Source organism: Pongo pygmaeus, chromosome 9 (genome assembly GCF_028885625.2).
Source record: "Pongo pygmaeus isolate AG05252 chromosome 9, NHGRI_mPonPyg2-v2.0_pri, whole genome shotgun sequence".
Lineage (NCBI taxonomy): Eukaryota > Metazoa > Chordata > Mammalia > Primates > Hominidae > Pongo > Pongo pygmaeus.
The window spans coordinates 89,206,888-89,229,739 of NC_072382.2; the positions used below are offsets into that span (position 1 = coordinate 89,206,888).

Below are 22,852 nucleotides of genomic sequence, written 5' to 3' on the forward strand. Positions count from 1 at the left end.
AAGAGTAAGCCTTAATAAAAAATCTTAAATAAATAAAATAATTTATGTACAAAAATACCCATCATTACATTATTTAAAATAGTAAAAACTAAAAATGTATTGTAAGAAAAGGAGGGTTAATGATAGGGGATATTATGAACATCCTTATAATATGGTATTGTTCAGTTATTAAAAATTATATTTACAAATAGTTTACCATAGAAATCCTTATAGTACATTTTTTAAGTTGTACACAATATGATATAATTAAGAAGCATGACAATGTTAGCAGTGATTAATCCTGGGTAGGAATTTCTGTGTGATTTTTTTCCCATTATTAATTTCCATTTTTCCTGAACAAGACAAATTTATTTTCTCTACTTTGGCATTTCAAATTTTACCCTGGCTGTCAATATGCAATCTCTCCTCTTCCTTTTTAACAGAATGCTGTTAAATCCCTGGCTTCCTTGTGCTAATTCCAATTATGACTATTGAAATATAAACAGAAGTCTACTAAGTAGGGTTTCTGATAAACCTATCAATTTCTGAACTTTAATCTACAGCCATACCACTTTGAATGTGCTTGATCTCATCTGATTTCTAAACTTAAAAAGAAGGGCAGGCAGAGTTAGTTGTTACATGCCTTTTACTCTTAACCTTTCCAGGATACTTAATCCTGCCCAGAAACTAATATGACAGACAGAATTCTAATTCTAATGTTCCCAAGATGCCCACCTCCTAGGGTCATGCCCATTGAGTGCAGGTGGGACCTATGAATAGGACAGCATAGTCAGTCCCTTGATTAGGCTACCTTTCATAAGACTTCATTGTAGCAAACTAGAGAGAAATTCTCTTTCTAACCTTGAAGAGGTAAGCTGCCATGCTGTAAAAAGGCCACATGGTTAAGAACTCAGATCAGCCTCTAGAAGCTGAGAGCAACCCCCAGGCAACAGCCAGCAAGAAAACAGAAACCTCAGTCCTACAACCACAAGGAACAGAGTTCTGCCAACAACCTGAATGAGGATGGAAGAGGATCCCAAGGTTTAGATGAGAACACAGCTATGGCCAGCATCTTGGTTTTAGCATGATGAGAATCTGAGTAGAGGACCCAACCAACCTGTGCTAGGACTACTGACCCATGGAAACTGTGAAACCATAAATGTGTGTTATTTTAAGCTGCCAAGTTTATGGCAATGCATTACACAGGAAAAGAAAACAGAAACAAATGTCCTCGTTTTATAACCATGAGGGAGAAAGTCATGTGCTGAGGCTGGTGATCCAGGAAGTTGAGCCCTTTATGATGTCCTCGAACTGCAGCTCCAGCCCCGGGTACATACCTCAAGACTTGTTTCATGTTATAAATGAACTCTTCCTTGGTTAAGTCACTATTTTTAGGGTCTCTTTCAAATGTAGATGAACACAACTCTAACTGAAACAGATGTTTTACTTTTCTTTTTTTTGAGACAGTGTTTCGCTCTTGTTGGCCAGGCTGAAGTGCAATGGCGCGATCTCGGCTCACCACAACCTCTGCATCCCGGGTTCAAGTGATTCTCTTGCCTCAGCCTCATGAGTAGCTGGGATTACAGGCATGCGCCACCATGGCCAGCTAATTTTTTTTATTTTTAGTAGAGATGGGGTTTCTCCATATTGCTCAGACTGGTCTTGAACTCCCGACCTCATGTGATCCACCTGCCTTGGCCTCCCAAAGTGCTGGGATTACAGGCATGCGCCACCACGCCCAACCTAGATGTTTTACTTTTAAGGGTAAAAATAATAGATTAAAAATGAAATTGGAATTATAGATTGAAACCACAGAATAATATTTAATAGATATTAATAATACAATTCTACATGTGATTCAAGTTATCAATAGTTTAAATGCACAAGATTTCATTTGACAGCATATTATTTAGAAAAATAAGCGATTTTTAGTTGACCATAAGTACAACATGTCTCTAACAGTTTGATACAGCTGTTGAAAATAAATTAATGTAGTGAACTACTGCATACAATAGAAATATTGTGGACTAGGAAAGATAGGTTAGAGTCCCATTATCCCATGCTCTGTTCAGTCTACATCTAGTATATTGTCAACAGATCTGGCCACTCCATTTAAACTGGCATATGGACAGATTACAGTGTCCAGGTAAGACAACCAGAATAGGAAGGGCTCCCAAAGCCAATTCACTTGAACAACAGCAGGAGTTCTTAATAAACAAGTCTTACCAAAGAGTGAAAAGTCATTCTGTGCTGGGAATTTGTGAGCGCCGAATAAGAAAATAAATGTTGGAAACTTCCAAAATTCAAAAGTTTTATACAAATGTTATATATTAACATTTTGAACATTCTTGGCAAATGACAAAAGCTGACTTTCAATCTAGATGATGAACTCATTTACAAAGTTTCTGAATATTTTGGCCCTTTTGTAGACCTGAAATTTAGGCTTGCTACTATGCTCTTTAAGTTAGATTTAAAAATCTCTAACTACTACAAAATCTGGTCAAAGCTTGCTCCTATTACACCCTAGACACCTCTGACCCATGCTAGACCTCCCAGTGATTTAAAAGAAAATACACTGTTGACAGAATAGAGGGGGATAATCATTTAATAACCTTATTTTCCTATTTTAATTTTTAGACCCACCAACTAGCAGAAACACAGTAAGTGAATGCAAGTTTTGATTATTTAAAGAGAGAACAAATGACGTATAATCTGACTTTTTTCTTGTCCAAAATCTTCCCAGTTTACTACTCAGAAGAATAGCATAGAAAAAAATAAGTGAAAAGTCAGGCTACTCAAGACTAATCTTATTAGGGCTGTCTACTGAGGAGAGTCCACTGAGTTCTAGTCTTAGCTATTTTGAAATACACCTATGCTACCACTACTACTTCCCCTCTCTGGGGCCTCATTTTTTCATCTAAATGTGGGAATGCCAAGAGATTAGTCCTTAGTCCTTTTCTCTTTTCTATCTATACTCATTCCCAAAGTAATCTCATTCCCCAGGGATCTTTAAATATTACCTATATATTCACAACAACCAAACATATCTGCAGCCTGGACTTTTCTCCTGAACTGCAGAATCATACATAACTAATTACTTTATATCTGCTCTTAGATGTATAGTAACCTTCTAGACTTTAACATACAAAAACAAGAATCTTGTATCTCTTCCCCATGGATCCCTCTGTATCTCAGGACCCCGTTCAAAAACTGCCAGCTCTATTTAATTTAATTTAATTTTAATTTTTTTGAGATGGAGTCTTGCTCTGTCACCTAGGCTGAAGTACAGTGGCGCAATCTAGGCTCACTGCAACCTCCACCTCCTGGGTTCAAGCAATTCTCCTGACTCAGCCTCCTGAGTAGCGGGGACTACAGGTGTCTGCCACCATGCCTGGTTAATTTTTTGTATTTTTAGTAGAAATGAAGCTTCTCCATGTTGGCCAGGCTGGTCGCAAACTCCTGACCTTAAATGATTCCCCTCACCTCGGCCTCCCAAAGTGCTGGGATTACAGGTGTGAGCCACCTCACCTGGCCACCAATTCTATTCTTACAGTTGCTTAGGCCGAAATCTGTTGAGACATCCTTAAATCCTCCCTTTCTGTCATTACCTTTACTTAAATTGCTAGGAAATCCTGTGTCTGAAGAACATTCATAAATACAAGGTAGAGTATGAGTACTTCTCACAGTCTCATTCTTAAATACTGCAATAGCATCCCAGCTGATCTGCTTCCAACCTTTCTCACTATAATTCAGGTTCAACAAAACCACTGCAACGATCCTTTAGATCAAATCTTATCACATCTCTGATCAAACCCAATGGCTTCTTGCACACAAAATTCTCTCTCACAAAAATCCAAAATTCTTACAATTATCTAAAAACTCAACAGGACCACATCACCTCTCTGACCTCACCTCTATCGCTCTGCTATTGCTCACTCTGCTCCATCTTCACTGGCTGTCTTGCTGTTCCAAAAATACAGCTGTCAATTCTTGCCAGAGTGCCTCTGCTCATGCTATACCCACTTCCTCAACCATTTTCTTTCCGTGAATTTATATGGCTCAATAATGCTCATCTTTCAAATATTTAACTTAAAAAACAACAACAACAACAACAAAAATACCCTCTTGATGAAACCTTCCCTGGTCACCTGTCTAAAACTGCTTTCTTCTCTTTGTACTCCTCCCTATATCCCACACAAGCTCCCCTGCTTTCGTGTTCTGCTTAGCACTTATTTCCACCTGACAAACTATATATTATGTTTATTTACCATTTTATAACCTGTCCTTACTCACTATAATGCAAGTTCCAAGGTGAGAGGGATTTTATCTATTTTGTCCACTGGTATAGCCCTAATGCCTAAAATAGTACCTGTAACATAGAGGTGCTCAATGATTATTTGAAGAATAAATGCATAGATAAAACCGTAAAGTAAAGTACTTAGACCACAGGTTAAGTTAAAGTGCTCGCCAAATCTAATATTCTTGTGTTTCCATGCAAATGGTAGAGAAGATATATAATGGCATGCTACTTTGGGGGTTAAACATGGGTTTCAACTACTGTGGTAATGCTAGATCTCTTTCAACTTTGATAGTTTGCATTTACTGCTCATGACTGTCCTTTACAAAAATGTGAAACACAAAATCTAAACTTATAACCAGATGAAACAGAAGGTGATGATAGTCTTTCAAAGAAACTCTTCTTTTTTAAAGAGACTCATCCAGGAAGAGCTACCATAATGAGCCTTTTGGGATGGTATTTAAAAATGGGATTTACAACATAATGTTTCAGAAACACATAGTATCCTGGCATCTCAGTGCTGTCATTCCCCTTTCATTTTGAGAACCCCAGGGGAAATGAAAGCTAAATAATTTGTCTTACAGCTAACCAACAATTTTACTTACACTAGAAAATTCAAAGTGACCGGGAATTATGACAGTTCTCAAGAATTTCTTTCCTCCGGAGCAAGCTTTGACAAGCAAAATTATTCTCAAAAAGTGACTCCACTTCATTTAGTTCAAGGAAATGCATTTACAAATCTTGAGCTTTCTGTCATTGGCTTTTCTACATCATCCCTAGGGCTATTCCATCACTTTAGGATATCTCTGGACACCACAGGCTAACCCAGCCTTTGAGCACTCCCCTAGCATGTTAGGTCCGCAGACAAGCTACAGAGGAGCTGCTATTGCTCCTCACTTTTGTCTAATGGGATATTGATTTTCCCCCTAGTCTCAGCAGGCTTTCTCAAGAAATCAATATCTCGGTAGCAGTGAAGTAGATGGAGATGAAACAGGAGGCCTTGGGAGGGTAGGACTGTCATCCACAAATCTAAGGGCGCTTCAAATGTGGCAAACAAGACACATCAGAGAAGGCAAAGGACCACAAAACAGAGGTCAGACAAAATCAATACTAAAAAAGTAAAGTAACAGAGAAGGAGATGGCAAACATGTCTTAGTAACATAACCCTTTCTAAAACAAGGAAGCCACTCCGCCCAGGATTGAAGATCAAGAAAGTTATTGGTTCTGACAGAAGAGACAGTGCCTTTGTCTACTGCTTTTCTTTTAAAAGTAGAAAGCTGGAAAGAATGAGAACATGTGCATCAGCATTCAAAAGATTTGCATACATTTTTAGAAATCTAAAAGTAATAGAGAAGTAGTAATAGGTTTAGCAGAGTATAGATAGTATGGTCTAAAGGGTGTATAGAGGGAGATATGGAAAATAGTAGGGCTAATTAATTCCCTCAAAATCCAAGAAGCTCAACACTTACACAGTAATTGTAGTTGAAATCAGGGAGACTGGTTGGAAGTCCAAATGGGGACATCAACCCTGTCCCTTCTCCATTCTTCCATATAGGATACCAACAGTCAGACATTTACACCCCAAGTCAAATTCTGGTTTATCTTCTGAATAAACTAAAGAAAGGAGACTTGAGACTCAAGAGACACCAACTAGCATGCCCCTGTAGGTGGTATGGAGATGGAAAAAATAATCAACTAAAGGCTGCAAATATGGCAGCTGGGCTACTCCTTCCCTCTACTAAGAACTCTAACATCTTCACCCTTAGTGGGAAAGAAGAGTTTTTCTATAGAGAAAAGACCTTCAACAACTGACATGCAGTCCCCAGTGAAAACCAACCTAAAGCAAAACCCATAAATCAACACTCACCATAGCCACTATTCAACAAGCCTTCCTAGACACACAGAGCTCAGTATCTGCTTTTGATTGCCTTGCTCTCAAAATTTTTAAAGGGACCATCAACATAAAATAGAAGAACAAAAGTGGACTGAAAAAACAATTCTAAAGAAATAGATAATGCAAAGATCAGAAAAATCTTCAGAAAAATAATTCAGTATCTTCACAGATATAATAAACTATTTCATTCTTAGGATTTTTGAAAAAGAATAATCAGGATAAGATTGAGTTATTCAAAATTAAAACTATGATTGCTGAAATTAAAAATTATAATAAAAGACTGGAAAATTGCAGCAAACTAGTAAACAGAATAAAACAAAAATTGCTAAAGTGCTGAAAAAATCATAAGCTCATAGACTTAGCTCAGGTTACACCAAACTAGTTTCATAAAGAAAGAACACAGAAAACAATGGGAAGAAAATTATCAAAGAAATAACATTTTTCAGAACATGAGTTTGTAAGTTGAAAGAGCTTACAAAGGGCCCAGAACAATAAATGAACAAAGGTTTATATAGAGCACAGGATTGTGGACTTTAGGATTACCAGGGGTAAAGAGATGATTCTAAAAACTACCAGACAAAAGAAAACAGCTTATGCACAAAGCTTTAAGAATGAGAATGGTATGAGACTTCTGAAGAGTAATGCTAAATGCTATGTTACACTGAAGCAATGCCTTCAAGTTATAAGGGGAAATTATTTTAAACTGAGGAATCTATACCCATCTAGAGAGTTAAAATTGTGTGAGGGTTAGAAAATACATATCTGGAGATATCAAATACCCAGAAATGTCATTCAGCTTTTCCTAAGCAGTAGCAGGAGGCTATGTTCCAACAAAACAGGACAAATAATTGGAATCCAGGGAGCAGGCAATCCCACACACAAGAATGTCAAAGCGAAGTCCCAGGATTACAGCCGTGTGCTGGCTCTACAGAGCATTCAAAAAAAAATTGCATAAGGAAAGTAGAGGATTCTGGGATGTATATCTCCAAGACAAAACCAGTCTCAACAGAATAAACAATATAATGGAAAATTTTTAAAACATTAAGGAATATTCATTGAAAATAAGCACAGACAGCAAATTATGTGAGTGAATAATATTTTCATATCTAATGATATAAACCACTATTTTTGTCATGATTCAATCAAAAGTAGTGATAGAATTTTACTGAAAAGATGGGGAAGTCGGGGAAGTAGGTAAGAAAATTAAATTCTCATCTAGAAAAGCAAATTATTCATGAGTATGTAGAAATCTAATAAATCAAGAAATAGCAATATAAGACTATCATTTAGACACAGAGAAGTAAAAAAAAAAAAATAGGGAAGAAGAGATTTGAATAGAGATAGTTGGGTTCTAATTTTGACTCTGTCACCTGCTAACCATAGGATATTCGGTAAATTGTTCAACTTCTTTAAGTCTCAGCTCCTTAAAATACAATATGGGCATAGTAATAGCACCTATTTCATAAGAGATTGTGAGAAGTAAATGAAATAAATAAAGCACTTATCACAAGACCTGTTAAACATGCATTTTCTACATACAATTATTATTATTATTATTTTTATTTATTTATTTATTTATTTTTTTGAGGCAGAGTCTCACTCTGTTGGCCCAGGCTGGAGTGCAATGGCGCGATTTCGGCTCACTGCAAGCTCCACCTCCCAGGTTCACGCCATTCTCCTTCCTCAGCCTCCCGAGCAGCTGGGACTACAGGCGCCCGCCACCGTGCCCGGCTAATTTTTTTTGTATTTTTAGTAGAGACGGGGTTTCACCATGTTAGCCAGGATGGTCTTGATCGCCTGACCTCATGATCCGCCCACCTCAGCCTCCCAAAGTGCTGGGATTACAGGCGTGAGCCACTGCTCCCGGCCTATTATTCTTAATATTAAGATTCTTGTGGTCTTGTTTTGACAATTTTATGATGACTGATAATGACATGTAACTCGGCAGTAACAACACGTTCTTGATTAGATATCTTAGAAAAATGATGAGAAGCTTGTTTTTGCTTTCTAAAAATGAAATACCCAGGAATTCCTAAAGGTGGGTTCGTAATGCCACGCTGCACAATATCCATTAAAAAGGAGTTCTCAGTGCTTCCCTTCAGTCTTCCTTTGAGGCCTCTCTTACTCTTGGCAACCCAGATTAAACACCAAAGAAGCTGCATCACTCACAGGTGAAGGTAACAGCTTTTTCTTCAGCTGCTCTCACTGCTCTTGTAAAAGCCATCAAATTATCTGAAACTTCATACTGTATTGTAAATATTTGTTTATTTGGGTGTCTTCCAGGAGTTAAACCTAGTAAGAAACTGTGTCCTGTATTATCAGTGCCCCAATGTTTAGCAAACTGCCTACTAGAGTATGTAGTAGGTATTCAAAGAATACTTGGAGAATGAATAAATGAACGAATAAATGAGTTAACAAATTACAACACAATGCATCTTAACCAGGGTGCAAGTCAAAATCACCAAACGAGTGTTTTCCAAAAACATATATTCTAAGCCCCTCTAGACTTCTCTGAGAATAGGGCCAAGGCACCTGCAATCTTACCAAGCTCCTTACATGTCCCTGATGCACAACTTTTACAAGAATCACTGTCATGGAATAGATAGAGTGCTAGACTGGATCTGAAGTCTAGGCCTGGTCTCACCAATGAAAATAATCGAAAATCCTCTCCAGAATTCTGTTTCTTTCTTAGTAAAAAAGACAAATTTGACAGCCATTGCAGGTGGCTCAAATGACAGTAGCTAAAACTCAAATGAGAGATACATGTAAAACAGGATTATAAGAATTTCAGTGAAGAAAATTGCTATATTCTGGTCCTGGAGTGTGAAGGAGGAATGACTTGCATAATTCAGTGCACAAGCTAATGTTAGATTCTTATGGAATGTTATGTGGCACTGCCAAGCAAAGAATTTGCAAATCTCAGTCAAGGGCCCAAGGCAAGGCATTAAGGTAGGGGGTGCAGCTTCCCTCACCTTCATTTTTCTTCTTTACTTCTCCATCCACACTGCAGGGCACTACAATCTCCCTCCTGTGCAGTTTCTAAAGAGCTTTCTGGATGAAAAGAGTTACATAATGTGGAGTCCTCCTGGGAACTACAGCAGTAAATTAATTTTTCTGCTTCTACACAGTTATCTAAGGACATAAATACCCCGCACGGGCAGGGCCAAGAATAATAGAATAAAATAATCTTTTGAAAGATTCCTTAAAAGACAGTGCATCAAAATATTCTTTTCCATCCAATAAACACTGACCAAGTGATTACTCTCTGCACACAAGCCATTGTGCTGGGTAATGACCAGGAGGATTCACAATGCAGTGCAGGGGCCAGCCCCATAAGGAAATCATCTTAACATAGCATGGTAAGGTATAGGAGAGACTGTAACAGGTAATGCTAGAGCCAAGTCCTGAAGGAAGAGTGAGAGACAGGTGCATAAAGCTAGGAAGCATGTTCCAGGCAGGGGAAATACCAAGGTGTGATGGGGGACTTGATACAGTTTAACACAACCATAGAATAAATGGAAGGAGTAGAGATAGGCTTGGAGAAGCAGAAAAAAAATCTCACTATTGGGGTCTTCTGTGCTCAAGAATGAGGGGTTTCTAAAGAATGTGTGACCTGGTTATATGGTGTCCAGCTTGAGTGTCTGTGTGGATGTAGGGTCTCCAAATTGGACAATTATATTTCCAGAAAAGCTGATGAATTCCGTTTCAGATATGTTGGGTTTGAGGAGTTCTCTGAATGATAGCCAAGTAGAGATTCAGAAGAATATGGAAGTCTGAAGTTTTAGAAACAAGTCCATGGCTAGAGATAGAGATCCAGGAGGAAAGATCCAGGCTCAAAGATAACACGCCTTACTTTCTAGATGTTTTCTTCCTCCCACAGACTCATGGAAACAGGCCTACAAGGATTCTTTTTTCTCAGATAGAATCAAGGCAGACTTGACTCTGTCCCCACCCCCTAGAAAACAGCAGAACCAACTGGGCACAAGACAAATTTTTTGATGACGGTTTAATTGTGGTCTCAGTGGGGAGTGATTTTGCCCCTCCAACCAGAGGACATTTGGCAATGTCTGGAGATATGTTTGAGTATCACAACTGATTGGGGTGTTAGGTGCTACTGATCTTAAGTGGGTAGAAACAAGGGATGATTCTAAATATCCTACCTTGCACAGTACACACACTCTTCCCTCCCAATCCCAGCTAAGAATTATTTGGCCCCAAATGCAATAGTGCTGAGGTTGAAAAACCCTACGCCTTATATTAGGATTTGCCAAATTTTCTAAGGAAAAGGCACGAATTTCGTAAGAGTTGTTATTTAGTTGGCATTTGTCTTTTAATAAAAATCAAATATGGTCATCCTTTGATTTTTGGACATTACTAAGAAACTGTTGAATCTTTGAGTTCAGACTTCTACAGTCCATTAGGATTCTCAGCTGGAAGGGTTTATGCTAATGGACATGGTTTGACACACTGCAAAACTTTGCTCTCTGTTTCCCCTCCACCTTATACTTCAGCGTCATTGAACCTCAGCATTGTCAGCATTTTCTGTTATTTCTCAACTCCGTGCCTTTCACATGCTGTTTCCTCTGCCTAGAATACCTTTCTCCTTCCTTCTCTGCCTTTGGAAATTCTACAGATTTTACAAGTCTGTGTTCCTCTCCTACCTTCCTACCCTCATAAATCATATGGCCTCTACAGGTTTCCTCAAGAGGTGTCCTCTGTCCAACCGACATGCCTGGTACTACCTAGGAGATAGATATATGCCAGGCCAGCTCATATAGTACAGTTCAGCCCTCTCTTCTGATGGATGGTCCTTGCCTAGAGAGATGAGGCCACGGTGTAGATAGCTCTCTGAGTGACTGCATCCTTCTGACCTCAGAAAAACAGGACTTTCCTCAACTAGACTCAGCTCTAGGATCACAAGGAATTCTGAATCTGAGAAAGACTGCTGAGAAGCATGGAAGCACTTTCGCAGATCATGGAAAATGTGGGCTTTGACCAGACAGCTAGGGGTCAGAATCATGACACAAGGCTGCATGGCTTTGAGCAAGTCCCTTAATCATACCACGACTCTTCTACATGGAAAATGGGGATAATGCTTCATTATTGTAGAAATTAGTGATAATAGCTGTGAAATGCCTGGAAGGTTGTTAGTATGCAATAAATGATCGCCCTCTCTACAAATAATTAAAGTTGCACACATAATTTCAAGAGATTCTTGGAGCATCCTGTGCACTGAAGCATGGATCCTCTTTTACAGCCAGCCCATGGTGTCACGAATTGCTTAAGTCCCTATCCATAGGTATCTGTAGAAAAATGTGTTGGAGTCAGGCAATTCCTGAAGAAAGAGTTAATACTTAGCCAGAGCAAGAATTATTTGTTGGGGGCAGAGTATCAGAATCAGGGATTCTAATTTGAGTTCTAAAGACTCCTTACTACTAAAGCCAGGATATTTTTCTATGTTTCTTCTCTCACATCCAGAGCTGGACTTTGTTGGGCAAAATGAAATACAGACAAAGAATGTCCACTGCATTATAAATCCCATACAGCGTGACCATCATGGACAAAAGCAGAAAAATGAGAAAAAGATAGGTAGTTCTTACAATGGCTAGACGAAAAGTACATGTGAGAAAAGGCCTTTCCCTTATCCAACTCACCCAACAATTCCATGTGAATTGCTTCATTTTGTCACATTTCTTGGAAGACGTATTTACACATCTGTATATCTGTCATTAGACTTTAAACTCCTAGAGATCAGGATCACATTTTACTCATTTATCTATCACAGTCCCTGGTCTACCATGTATCAATTGCTCAATAAATAGTTATTATATAAGGTCAGACTAGAAAAGGTTATACGGTAGTGCAATGTGGTGGCTGGGTGGCTAAGCTGTTCTGTCAGCACATCTAACTTGAAATCCTGACTCTTTGACATACCACAATGAGATCTTTAGCTAGTCATTCTCTAATTTAAACTTTAATTGCTTCATCTGTGAACAGAAAAAGTAACAGTACTTACTGTACAAGATTATTTCAAGGATAAGCTAAAATGTATGTAAAGCCACTAGAACAGTGGTTCACTAAAGAGAAGCTATTCTTATTTTGAGACATCAGTGGTAAACTTTGAAGCATAAAGGGTCAGATGGTAAATAATTGAAGTTTTGCAGGCTATAAGGTCTCTGTTACAACTGTTTAACTTTGTAGTTGTAATATAAAAGCAGCCATTGATAACATGTAAACCAATAAGCACAGCTGAGTTCCAACAAAACTTTATTTACGATACAGGGCAGGCCATATTTGGCCCACCGATCATAGTTTGCTAATGCATGTTCTAAGGTGTCTAAATTTAAATCATTAAGAAGTAGAACCTACAGAAGATTCTTGAACTAGGCAATGACAAAATCAAAGTCATCCCTTGAGCAGGTTAAGTTTTTAACAGCATGCAAAACACTACTTTGAGCAAAGTCTGGAGTCAGGTTATTATGATTGTCCAAACATGAAACAGGAAAGATCTGAACTCTAAGTAGTGAAAATATGAACCATGCAGAATAGAATGACATATACAACACCCTGCCTTCTACAAACTAAACTATGGTTATAGCCTCTGATCGTTCATTTCTATTCTATTATACAGTATCTTAGTCACGGTTGGATCTCAGATTGTCTAGTAAATTATAAGCATTGATGTAGGGAACCTCTAGAGAATTGATTAGCTGAAGATAAAATATTGTTATTAATTTATATTGATCCTTAAATAGATAACTAGCTTGAATTTGAGACTCCTACACTTCACCTATTCCCAACTTCAGAAAACAATTTTCATTCTTCATGTAGGGCATCAATAATCTGTCAGAAGTGATGATTCAAATAGTTGTACTACAGACTGGTGGACATTATGTGAAATCACTATTAAACACAGGCATCATTTCCTGTATATTATGATTCTAAGTTTGCTCTGGTTTTAGATTTCAAATCGGGCCCTTCCTTTATGTCCCTAAGTATAACGAGCTCAAATCAGATCAGCTAAAAATACAGGGTTAAATGTGCTGTGACAAATTAAGTCAGTGGAGGTATATCTTATAACTTCATCTAAATTATTTGGAGATGGATGCCTACAACCTACAATTGGTGGAATCTAGGTCATCTGCCTGTGCCTAGCTGCAAAGGAAGCAAAAAAAGAAAGTTCCATGAGTTCTTCCTGGAGAGGTGAGCTTCCTACGCCTAGAAATTCCCCAAAGATAGCAAATGTATTTAACAGTTGTTAGAAAGCCAAACAACACGAGAAATATCCACTACACTGTGAAACATCCATTCCTCTCCCTAAAAGAAACTAATACCATCTTATAGAGAACAGTATTAGATATATGCCTTTTCTCAGCAGAAGGATACACATTAACATTTTTATTTTTAGCTTCAAAGAAGAGGCAAAAATTGAGTATAATTTAACATAAGAAAGCTTCTTCCCAGGGCACCTGTTGCTCTTAGAACATTCTGGGAGAGAGGGTGGGTCCAAAAAGTCACTACAAATAGCATAGAAAGAAACAAGGATATCTGTCAGGAGTAGGACTGGGGTAGGGGAGCAAGAGCTGGAGGCACTGGAGGTTCTTTCTGTGAGTTTGACTTTTGTCCCCACTATTGCATAGGTACAACTTGCTCCATTCTTTCCCACCTACACTAGTGTTTGTGGTGGTGTATTTCTGAGCATAGCCACACCTGATCCACTCCATTAAGTGAGCAGAATGGAGCAGGCTGGAAAGGGCTAAGACACAAAAACAGACCTCTTCAGCAGAGTATGGCTGTTGTGTGCATCACAGCTAGATCGGTGTATGGGCTGTGGGTAGAGACAGTAGGAATGGTGTAGGGTGTGCAAAGTGTGTGTCTACGTGTGGTGGGAACAGATATTATGCATCTGGGCCCCACATACATTATTTATCTCTTTTTTTTTATTTTTTTTGTCACAGGGGATGGAGTTTTGTTCTTGTCGCCCAGGCTGGTGAGCAATGGCGTGATCTCGGGTCACTGCAACCTCCGCCTGCCAGGTTCAAGTGATTCTCCTGCCTCAGCCTCCTGAGTAGCTGGGATTAACAGGTGCCCGCTGCCAGCCCGGCTAATTTTTGTATTTTTAGTAGAGACAGGGTTTCACCATGTTGGCCAGGCTGGTCTCGAACTCCTGACTTCATGATCTGCTTGCCTCGGCCTCCCAAAGTGCTGGGATTACAGGCGTGAGCCACCGCACCCAGCCACATTATCTCTTAATGTTCACAGTAGCTCTAGAAGGTGAGTGGGTGTGATTAGAGAGTGAATTCAAAAACAGCAACTGATGGAGATTCAAGCAATGGGCACCAAGAATGTATCAGGTAATTTGTTCAGCAGGTAGCAGAACCCAGTCAGCCTCTGAAATGGGCCCTGAAGATATACTAACAAGAGAAGGGCAGGGTCTTTACCCTAAAGAAACAGATCTGCCAAAGCAGATTATAAAAATGGGATATGGGCACAGGAATACTAAAATATCCATTATTAGAGCTAAAGTATGATGTAGAGAGTAAAATAAGTTGAGCTCATGATCTACAGGGTGACCATGTAAATTTAAATTACAAATTAAAAATGAAGGTATTATTAATAATTATGCTGGAACAGCAGGTATAAACCAGGAATTTGGGGGGCAAAATGGGACACATGATTACCCCAATTATACATCACCTAGAGAATCCACAGAGAGAATTCAAGGAAATACAGCCAAGAAAGCAAAAGAATGCAAAGGTTAAAACCCAAAGAATATGACTCAGAAAAGACTATTTTCTTTCCTTTGGTTTTAATATTGGAAGAGATAATATGAAAAACCAGAGACACCAACATGTATTTAATTTTTATTTTTTCTCTCTTAATTCACTTGCCAGCAGGGGCTACCATGATTGCTCCAGCAACAGCATTAGTCATGAAAACTCTCATGGAAAGTTACTCCATAGGACTGAAGAGCAAGAGGGTAAATTTCCCTCAGCAGTGGGGTCAGTGGTAAGATGGAGGCTGGTTTCAATGACTAACTCATCTAAAATCCTGCAAGTTTCAACTGCAGAGATGTCAAAGCTGATGATGATACCTGAAGGATTTCTGCTGGATGTGCCCATGGGGACAAAGCCAGAAGTTTGACTCAGAAGTTTCAGCAATGTGAAGAAAGGAAATCAGGTATTTATCACCAGACATTATGTCGTCACTCAAAGGGACTCTAATTTTTAGAAGACTGACTGTCTAAAAGAAGGGTACCTGTGGGAAATGTTCTCTGATCTCAAAATGAAGGAAGGAATTCATAGCTATCCCCAAAATTTACCATCTCTGCTTCAGGCAGACAGTTTAATCTAGGCATCAGTTTTGTAAATGTTGTAATACTATAGTCAGAAAGTTAGCAGAACTTTATCAGAGATCTTTTAAAAGAATTTTTAAAAAGTTTGACATTCCAGTTTGTCAATGCTGCAGGATTGTTTCTGAGCTTCTAAGTGTTGACTTTGAATACTAACCTGGCACAGGCAAGCCGTTTTCGTTAAGACATTCAGAAGGACAACCTCAATAGCATTATGTATAGAAGGAAAAGAGATGTTGAACGTGCCTTCTATATTTTACAGTAAGGCCTTGTACTCTCTTGATTATATTAGCTTGTGAAATCTCATGTCCCCCCCCTCCCCAACACCGTACAAAGCTTCTCTTCAAAGTTCACACTTAGAGGGATTTGGAGGATTAGAAATCCAGTACCTAAGTAAGGTGGGTCAGCCAGTCCTAAAGGTACTAAACATTGTATCCTTAATCAGGCAGTTTAACACTATAGTGGTTGAGCAAGGAATGTCAGAGTGAGGTGAAAAATGTCTTCAGAAGGTCTTTTGACTCACAGGTAATTTCAAGCTTCCCTATAGATTCACAGGCCTCTTCCTTTCTTTTTTCCCTTTCTTCTTATTAGCACTTAATAACTATCACACACTGTATATTTTATTTATGTTTTATTGTTGTTTTTATCCATGAAGGCAAGGTTTTATCTGCTTCATAAGTTTCTACATTCTCAGTGCCCAGAACATTTGTCTGGCATGTAATAGGTATTTGATAATATTTATTGATTGAATGAATGAATGAATAACAGAAGACTCCTCTCCCCATGTAAATACGGGTCATTCAGCCTAGTTTGCACTTACACTGTAATGTAATCAACAGAGAAAAGGAGTTCTCAAAGTCCTACTCTTTCTCCCTTGTGCCTGGAGGCTTCTGAGCTGAGAGTGACATTTTTTGAAAGAAAGCAATTTGAAGGAATACTCAGGAACTTTGCAGTGAAATTGAGTGTGACGCTAAAAGGAAATGAAAATAAGTGAATTTACCCACATTTTGGAATTTAAAAAAAAAAAAAAACAGCTAACATTCAAAAAAGAAAATAGACGGCTAGGTGCAGTGGCTCACGCCTGTAATCCCAGCACTTTGGGAGGCTGAGGCGGGTGGATCACGAGGTCAGGAGATCGAGACCATCCTGGCTAACACAGTGAAACCCCGTCTCTACTAAAAATACAAAAAAAATAGCTGGGTGTGGTGGCGGGTGCCTGTAGTCCCAGCTACTCAGGAGGCTGAGGCAGGAGAATCACTTGAATCTGGGGGGAGGAGCTTGCAGTGAGCTGAGACCGCGCCATTGCACTCCAGCCTGGGCAACAGAGCAAGACTCTGTCTCAAAAAAAAAAAAAAGAAAAAGAAAATAGACTACAAAAAGATACCATGCTTGTTAAATTTCTGTAACTTAATGGTACCTTTCAGTTGTGCTGTCTCCCCTCACAGCAAGAAATCCTTCAACCACATAAACTAAAGAGGTTCAATGAGAGTCAAGAAATATAAAATGATGGGGAATGTATCCTGAACCAAAGGAAGAATCCCAAGAAACAGGGGAAATCAAAATTTTAAATAGAATGAAAGGGAAAAGCACACTGGCACACTCGGGCCTCACAAGGAAGACAAGAACTCTGGCAACTGAGCAATAACAACTTTCCAAACATAAAAGCTAGTGACAGAAGAGCAAGGAGACAGGCATCAAGGCTCTCCAGGAATGGTTCAAACAAAAGAACATCCCACTGTGACAGAAAAAGTGGCACCACTGCCCTTTTCTTCCTCTCCATCGTCTCCAATCCAAGTGCTTGCTTAATTGTGCTGGTCTTTGTAATTTGGTGGTATTCTCAAATCCAGGTTTTCTTTCCTATCTATAGCCACTACTCCAGTTTAAGGTCTCATTATGTTCCCATAGAACATGGTAACTACCATGCCACTGTGTCTCCTGGTCCACCGCCCTCCAATCCGTCTTCCTATAGTTTCTCCAAGGCAAACTGGACCATTCTACTTTCCAGCAGAAAACCTATTAGAGGTTCCTCCTCAGCCTATTGGAATGATGACCATTCCAGCAATATTTTCAAACCATTTGCTAATGAGGTGCACAAATGTTCACTATAAGGCCAAAGTGTGAACTCCATAAGTACGGAGCCCATGGCTATCTTATTCACAGCTGAATCCCAAAAACTAGCGCAGTACCTGTGCTCTACAAACATTTAATATTTGAATAAAAGTGGAAAAATCATGATATAAAACCATGTAAAATGCAATCCTAATAATGTAATTATATGCACACACACAAAAATCAGAAAATACAGCAAAAATGGTTATTCTTTTAAAATTTTAGTTACGGTTTTTTATGGATTTTCAAATTTTGCCATGAAAGTTTTTTTTTTTCTCCTGTGATACTGAGATTTTTAAAATACGGGCAAAAACAAAAAGAGAGTAGAACAAAAGCCAGGCACCTGACATATCAGATGGCAACATGAGGGAACAATGAGAAGTATATTATCCTCATCACACCATACAGGGTCCTTCATCTTCCAGCCCTGCCTCAGCTCCACCTCCTGCCACTTTTCTGCCATCCAGGGGAAACAGCATGGCCAAGCTATGCTGTGTTCTTCACATTTGTGCTTGCTGTCTATTCTGTGTTACCCCACTATTCCGGTATGCCCAATGTAGTGTTTGCCATCTTTTCTTTCCTAGGAGCAAGCACAGTTCCTGATGTACAGGTGAACATATTAAATATTGATTGTGTAAATTAACTAACACATGAATAAGGCCTTTACTACAAAACCATACTCACCTAATAAAGTCGCGGTGAGGACTAAATAGGAAAATGCATGCAAAATATGCCTGGCTCATAGTAAGACCTCAAAAAGCAAACAGTTATCATCTATTACTATTGTAACCTTGTACAAGTTGCTTTGCTCCTCTTGCCACAATGATCTTAAATTGTAGATAATAATTCCTGCCTTACCTACTCATTGCACTGAGATGAGAAAGAGCTTAGAGCAATTTGAAAACCATAAATCACTAAACAAACATATTATTATCATTATGACGATGGTGATGATTATGTGCCATTTTCTTTGTGAACCTTGCTTATATTAAGCTTATTATTTAAAGTCACATTACCTTTGCTGATGTTTCAAACCATCCTACGAAACCGTGCTCCTTGCAGAACTGGTCCATCTTGAGGCCATTGTTCATGAGCACATCCTTCCCCTGGTCACATTTGTTGGCCAACAAAACCACTGAAACCGGTTTGCCATTAGGGAGACTTAACTTGGAGTCCAAATCATTTTTCCACTTTGCTACTGCTTCAAATGTGGCTGGCCTGGTGACATCGAAGACAATAAATGCACCCATAGCTTCTCGGTAATAGACCCTCGTCATGTTTCCAAATCTTTCTTGGCCTGACACCAAAAAGAAATAAAAATAAAAATGTATTAAAATTGCAAACTGAATCATATTAGAACTTCATGAAGCCTCCAAGATGAGAAAGTCAATCAGTAAAGTGCTTCATCTTTATTGATAATCTTTAAAGAATGAACTAAATATGCAATCATGCAGCTTTGTTCTTGATTTTTGAGTTCAGAAGGGAATTCATTCATTTAACAAATATGTACTGAGCAATTTCTGTGTACCATGTAATATTCTAGACCTATGCAAATATAGTATTCCAGTAGCCACATATGGCTAATTAAATTAAATGAACAAAAACTAAACAAAATTTTTAATTCAAGTATTCTGTCACCCTAGCTAGCTACATTTCAAGTGTTCAGTAACTGCATGTCGCTAGTGCCTACTGTATTAGACTATGCCAGTAATGAAACATTTCCATCAGTATAGAACATTCGATTGGGCAACACCGTTCTAAATATTTGGGATACTCTGATTAAAACATAACAATCCCTGCCACCATGGAGATTACATTTTAATGGGAAGAAAGATTCTAAACAATAAACATAATAAATAACAAAATTATGGAGTTTGTTTAAAAGTGATCCACCATCTAGTCCAATTAAAGGTTATAATACTAGCTATCATTCATTCATGTTTACTAACCATGAGAAATGTGATTTACATAAGTGATCATTAAGGTGCAATTATTACCCCCATTTTAAAGTGAGAAAATTGAGACTTAGTCTAAGTAACATTCTCAAATCATACAGATAGTAAGCTTAAGAAATCATAATTCAAACCTGAGCTGTTTGAATCTAGAGCTCACAGTCTTTTACCAACATTAAATACTCTCAACTACTAAATTATAGGCTTGTACTCTCTCTTCTGCAGGCTTAGATACCAGGACCAGAGGATCATCCCATTGAATTTGACTGAACAGATATTTATTGGACATCTATTATATTGATGCCAGTTTCTGGACTCTTGCTCAGGATGTAACAGTAAACTAGATAGTCTCTACCCTTAAATACTCTACAACCTATTGAATAAGAAAAGCTCTCCTACAGCAAAACACTAAATAAGTTTTGTTGTTGTTGTTGTTGTTGTTTTTTAGGATAAGGATTGGTTTTAGAATTAGAATCAGCTAGAATCAATTTTGCTCTGATGCTTAATGTTCTGATTGAATATTGTCAAGTTTCTTAAGCACTCTAAGTTTATTCTTCCTTATCTGCAAATTGGTAATAATAATACGTACTGCAGAGTGTTGCCATGTGGATGAAGTGAATTAATATATGCAAAGCACCCAGTATAGTACCTTATACTTGAGTTTTCCTTCTCTTTTGGCAGCATGTTAAGTAACATGAAAGACAATATGGCACAAGTTCTGAAATCAGAGTTTCAGATCAGAGTTTGTGACAAAAAAATTACAAGTATTTCAGCTGAATAACAAAAATGAACAAAATCCTACTACTTCTAATTCTGTCTATTAATGGTTGCTGAAGACAGGAGCTAATGAAGACTTGTATTTTCTGAAGTCAAAACCCCAGAATTATGTGACCAGACAAAGCCTTTTTATTCTGATTTGGGAATTTATTTATGTTAAGAGTCTTATAAAGTTATATAAATTAAAACAAAGTGTGTATTTAACAAGTCGACTTTTCTTGGAAAGGGTAAAATGCTAAAACTGGGATGTATCTAGGAAAATATAGGTTAACATATCTCTAAGAAGAACACTTTACCCTTAATTTTGAGCTAAAAACTTTATAATGGTAAGTTTTGATTCAAGTTAGCAAGCTGTTTTGTAGATGGTTATATTTACATTGGTAGTAGCATTGAAATTGTAAGAGAAGGCTCCCTAAACACTTAGTGAAAATGAACGAAGGTCGAGGGCTCTGGTCCCAGTGTGTGAGCCTGTGTGCACAAGCAAGTATCACTGGAAAAAAAGAGTATTTTGTCACAGCCAGCACATGACAATCTTACAGTATTTCTTACTTGGGTTATACCAGAGATGAATTTTTTTATCCCACAGTTGTCTAGTCAATGAAGGAAAGGGGCAAAATACTATCCACATGACACATAAGCCACAGATGAACTTTTAGTTTTCCCAAATAAGTTTTAAATTTCTTTTTTTCTTTTTAAATTCCTGGTGCAAACAGTGATCTCCTTTGATACTGCCCAGGGTGGCCATGACATTTCAGAAAAACGGGAAAAAAGCCTTCTGTGATTATTCAGAACTTCCAAGGCCTTTAGGCTTTTAAAGGATGTCTTATGATCTCTTTCAAGGATATAATCAGATGAAGAGCAAAGTCATGGGTTATTCAATAATCTGCTTGTCCAGAGGTTTTCATAGTAGAATAAGGCGGTCCTGAAGAATAAAGATTTTGCACTTTAAATATATGATAAAGAGTTATTTTAAGACCATACAAAAAGCAATACATAGGCTATACCTTCATAGAGAATCAAAAAGGAAAATATATGTGTGTGTGTGTGTGTGTGTGTGTGTGTGTGTATATGTGTGTGTTTGAGTTTGTGAATGTATGTGTGTCAGATCAGAAATAAGAAGAAGACAGCTTGTTTCTAGAAAGAAAAGATGTTTATATGTTCAGGTCACTGAGCCAGGCCACTTGGAAAGTTTATATTTTTGGCATTCCAGCAAGAGGTCACACTTAGATCAGAGCATTTCTAGCACTCACATTTTTTCCTTCCTTTGTCACCTGACAGTCCTCTTTGCTCTTTCTTATTCAAAGAATGAGAACCATGTGACTCAGAGTGAGTGCCGACTTTTGGGCAAAGTAGAGACCTGATGAATTCATCATAGTTAAATTTACTTTTTTAAAAATGACTATAATTCAAAAACTTTCCTTGGTTTTAGATTGCTTATTCAACACACACTTATGGAATAGCTAATGTGGCTAAAGCTCTATAGTTTGTGCTGGAAATACAGTTTTTGCCCAGGAGGAATTTCTAAACTAAGTTTTGTCACACTGGATTACTGCACTGAAAATAATCCACTTCCACATAGGTCCCCAATGCTCTTAAACACACACTTCATAGCAGTGTAGATGTGGCTCATGATTCAGCTTTCAGCTACGAAGGGTGTTAAATGGGGAAGCAATCAACCAAATCACAAAAGTTAATATAATGGCTGCAGGAACTATTTAGATAATCTTACAGCAGAAGACACCAACTTGAAAAGTCAGAAGACATGGTCTTAATTTTACTTACTGGTTACCAGAACAGGCTCAGAAACATGTATTTCTCTCCCTGAGACTCAGTTTTCTTATCTATAAAATGAACTTGGTGTGGCTGATCTCAAAGGCCCCTTCCTCTTGCCTTATTAGATTAAACTTTGGCCCTCTGTTCCAACAGCCTGAAATGGTCCACTTGGTGTCATAGACTCAGCTAAAAATACACACAAGCATCACAGCTAAAATGTATATCTAGCAGTATTTTTACTTCAAGTCATCTTCTAACTCCCTCCTCACTCCTTCAACCAAAGAGGCTCCAGTATCCAACTAACACTTCTACTTCAGAGGTAGCCCTTGTCTCTACCCCTCCTCTCCCCCAGCACCGCTCCTGCTCTACCTCAGCCCCTCGTTGCTCCTCACCTGGATCCCTGGCAGCTCCCTAAATGGGGACCTCAGTATCTAGGCTCTCATCAATGTCTCTCTCCCCAAATATAAACATAAATGTAAGCACAAGTCTTCAGGCAGTTGCCATTCTGGCAGCATAAGAAATCACCTCTGGCACCTAAGAAATACCCATCCCTAGTTGGGTTGCACTTCTCAGAGATTCATTATTGTGTTGTTTTTGTGCAGAGATCAGGAATTTGTATTTTTAAGCCATCTCTAAGTGATGTTAGTGTATGACCTAGTCTTAAAACTGCTATTTCTTTTTTTCCCCCAAGACAGTAGATTAGAGCCTTTTAGCATGCC

General features: G+C 38.3%; 1 protein-coding gene across 2 annotated transcripts in view; it reads right to left on the bottom strand.

The window, feature by feature from the left end:
- RAB38 (RAB38, member RAS oncogene family) overlaps positions 1-22,852 on the bottom strand; it is an 88,827-nt gene that overhangs the window by 17,703 nt on the left and 48,272 nt on the right. For both annotated transcript variants that reach the window (XM_063671310.1, XM_054439084.2), the window contains one exon: positions 18,648-18,928. In XM_063671310.1, the coding sequence (XP_063527380.1) occupies positions 18,648-18,928 (281 nt within the window). The remainder of the gene's footprint in view (positions 1-18,647; positions 18,929-22,852) is intronic.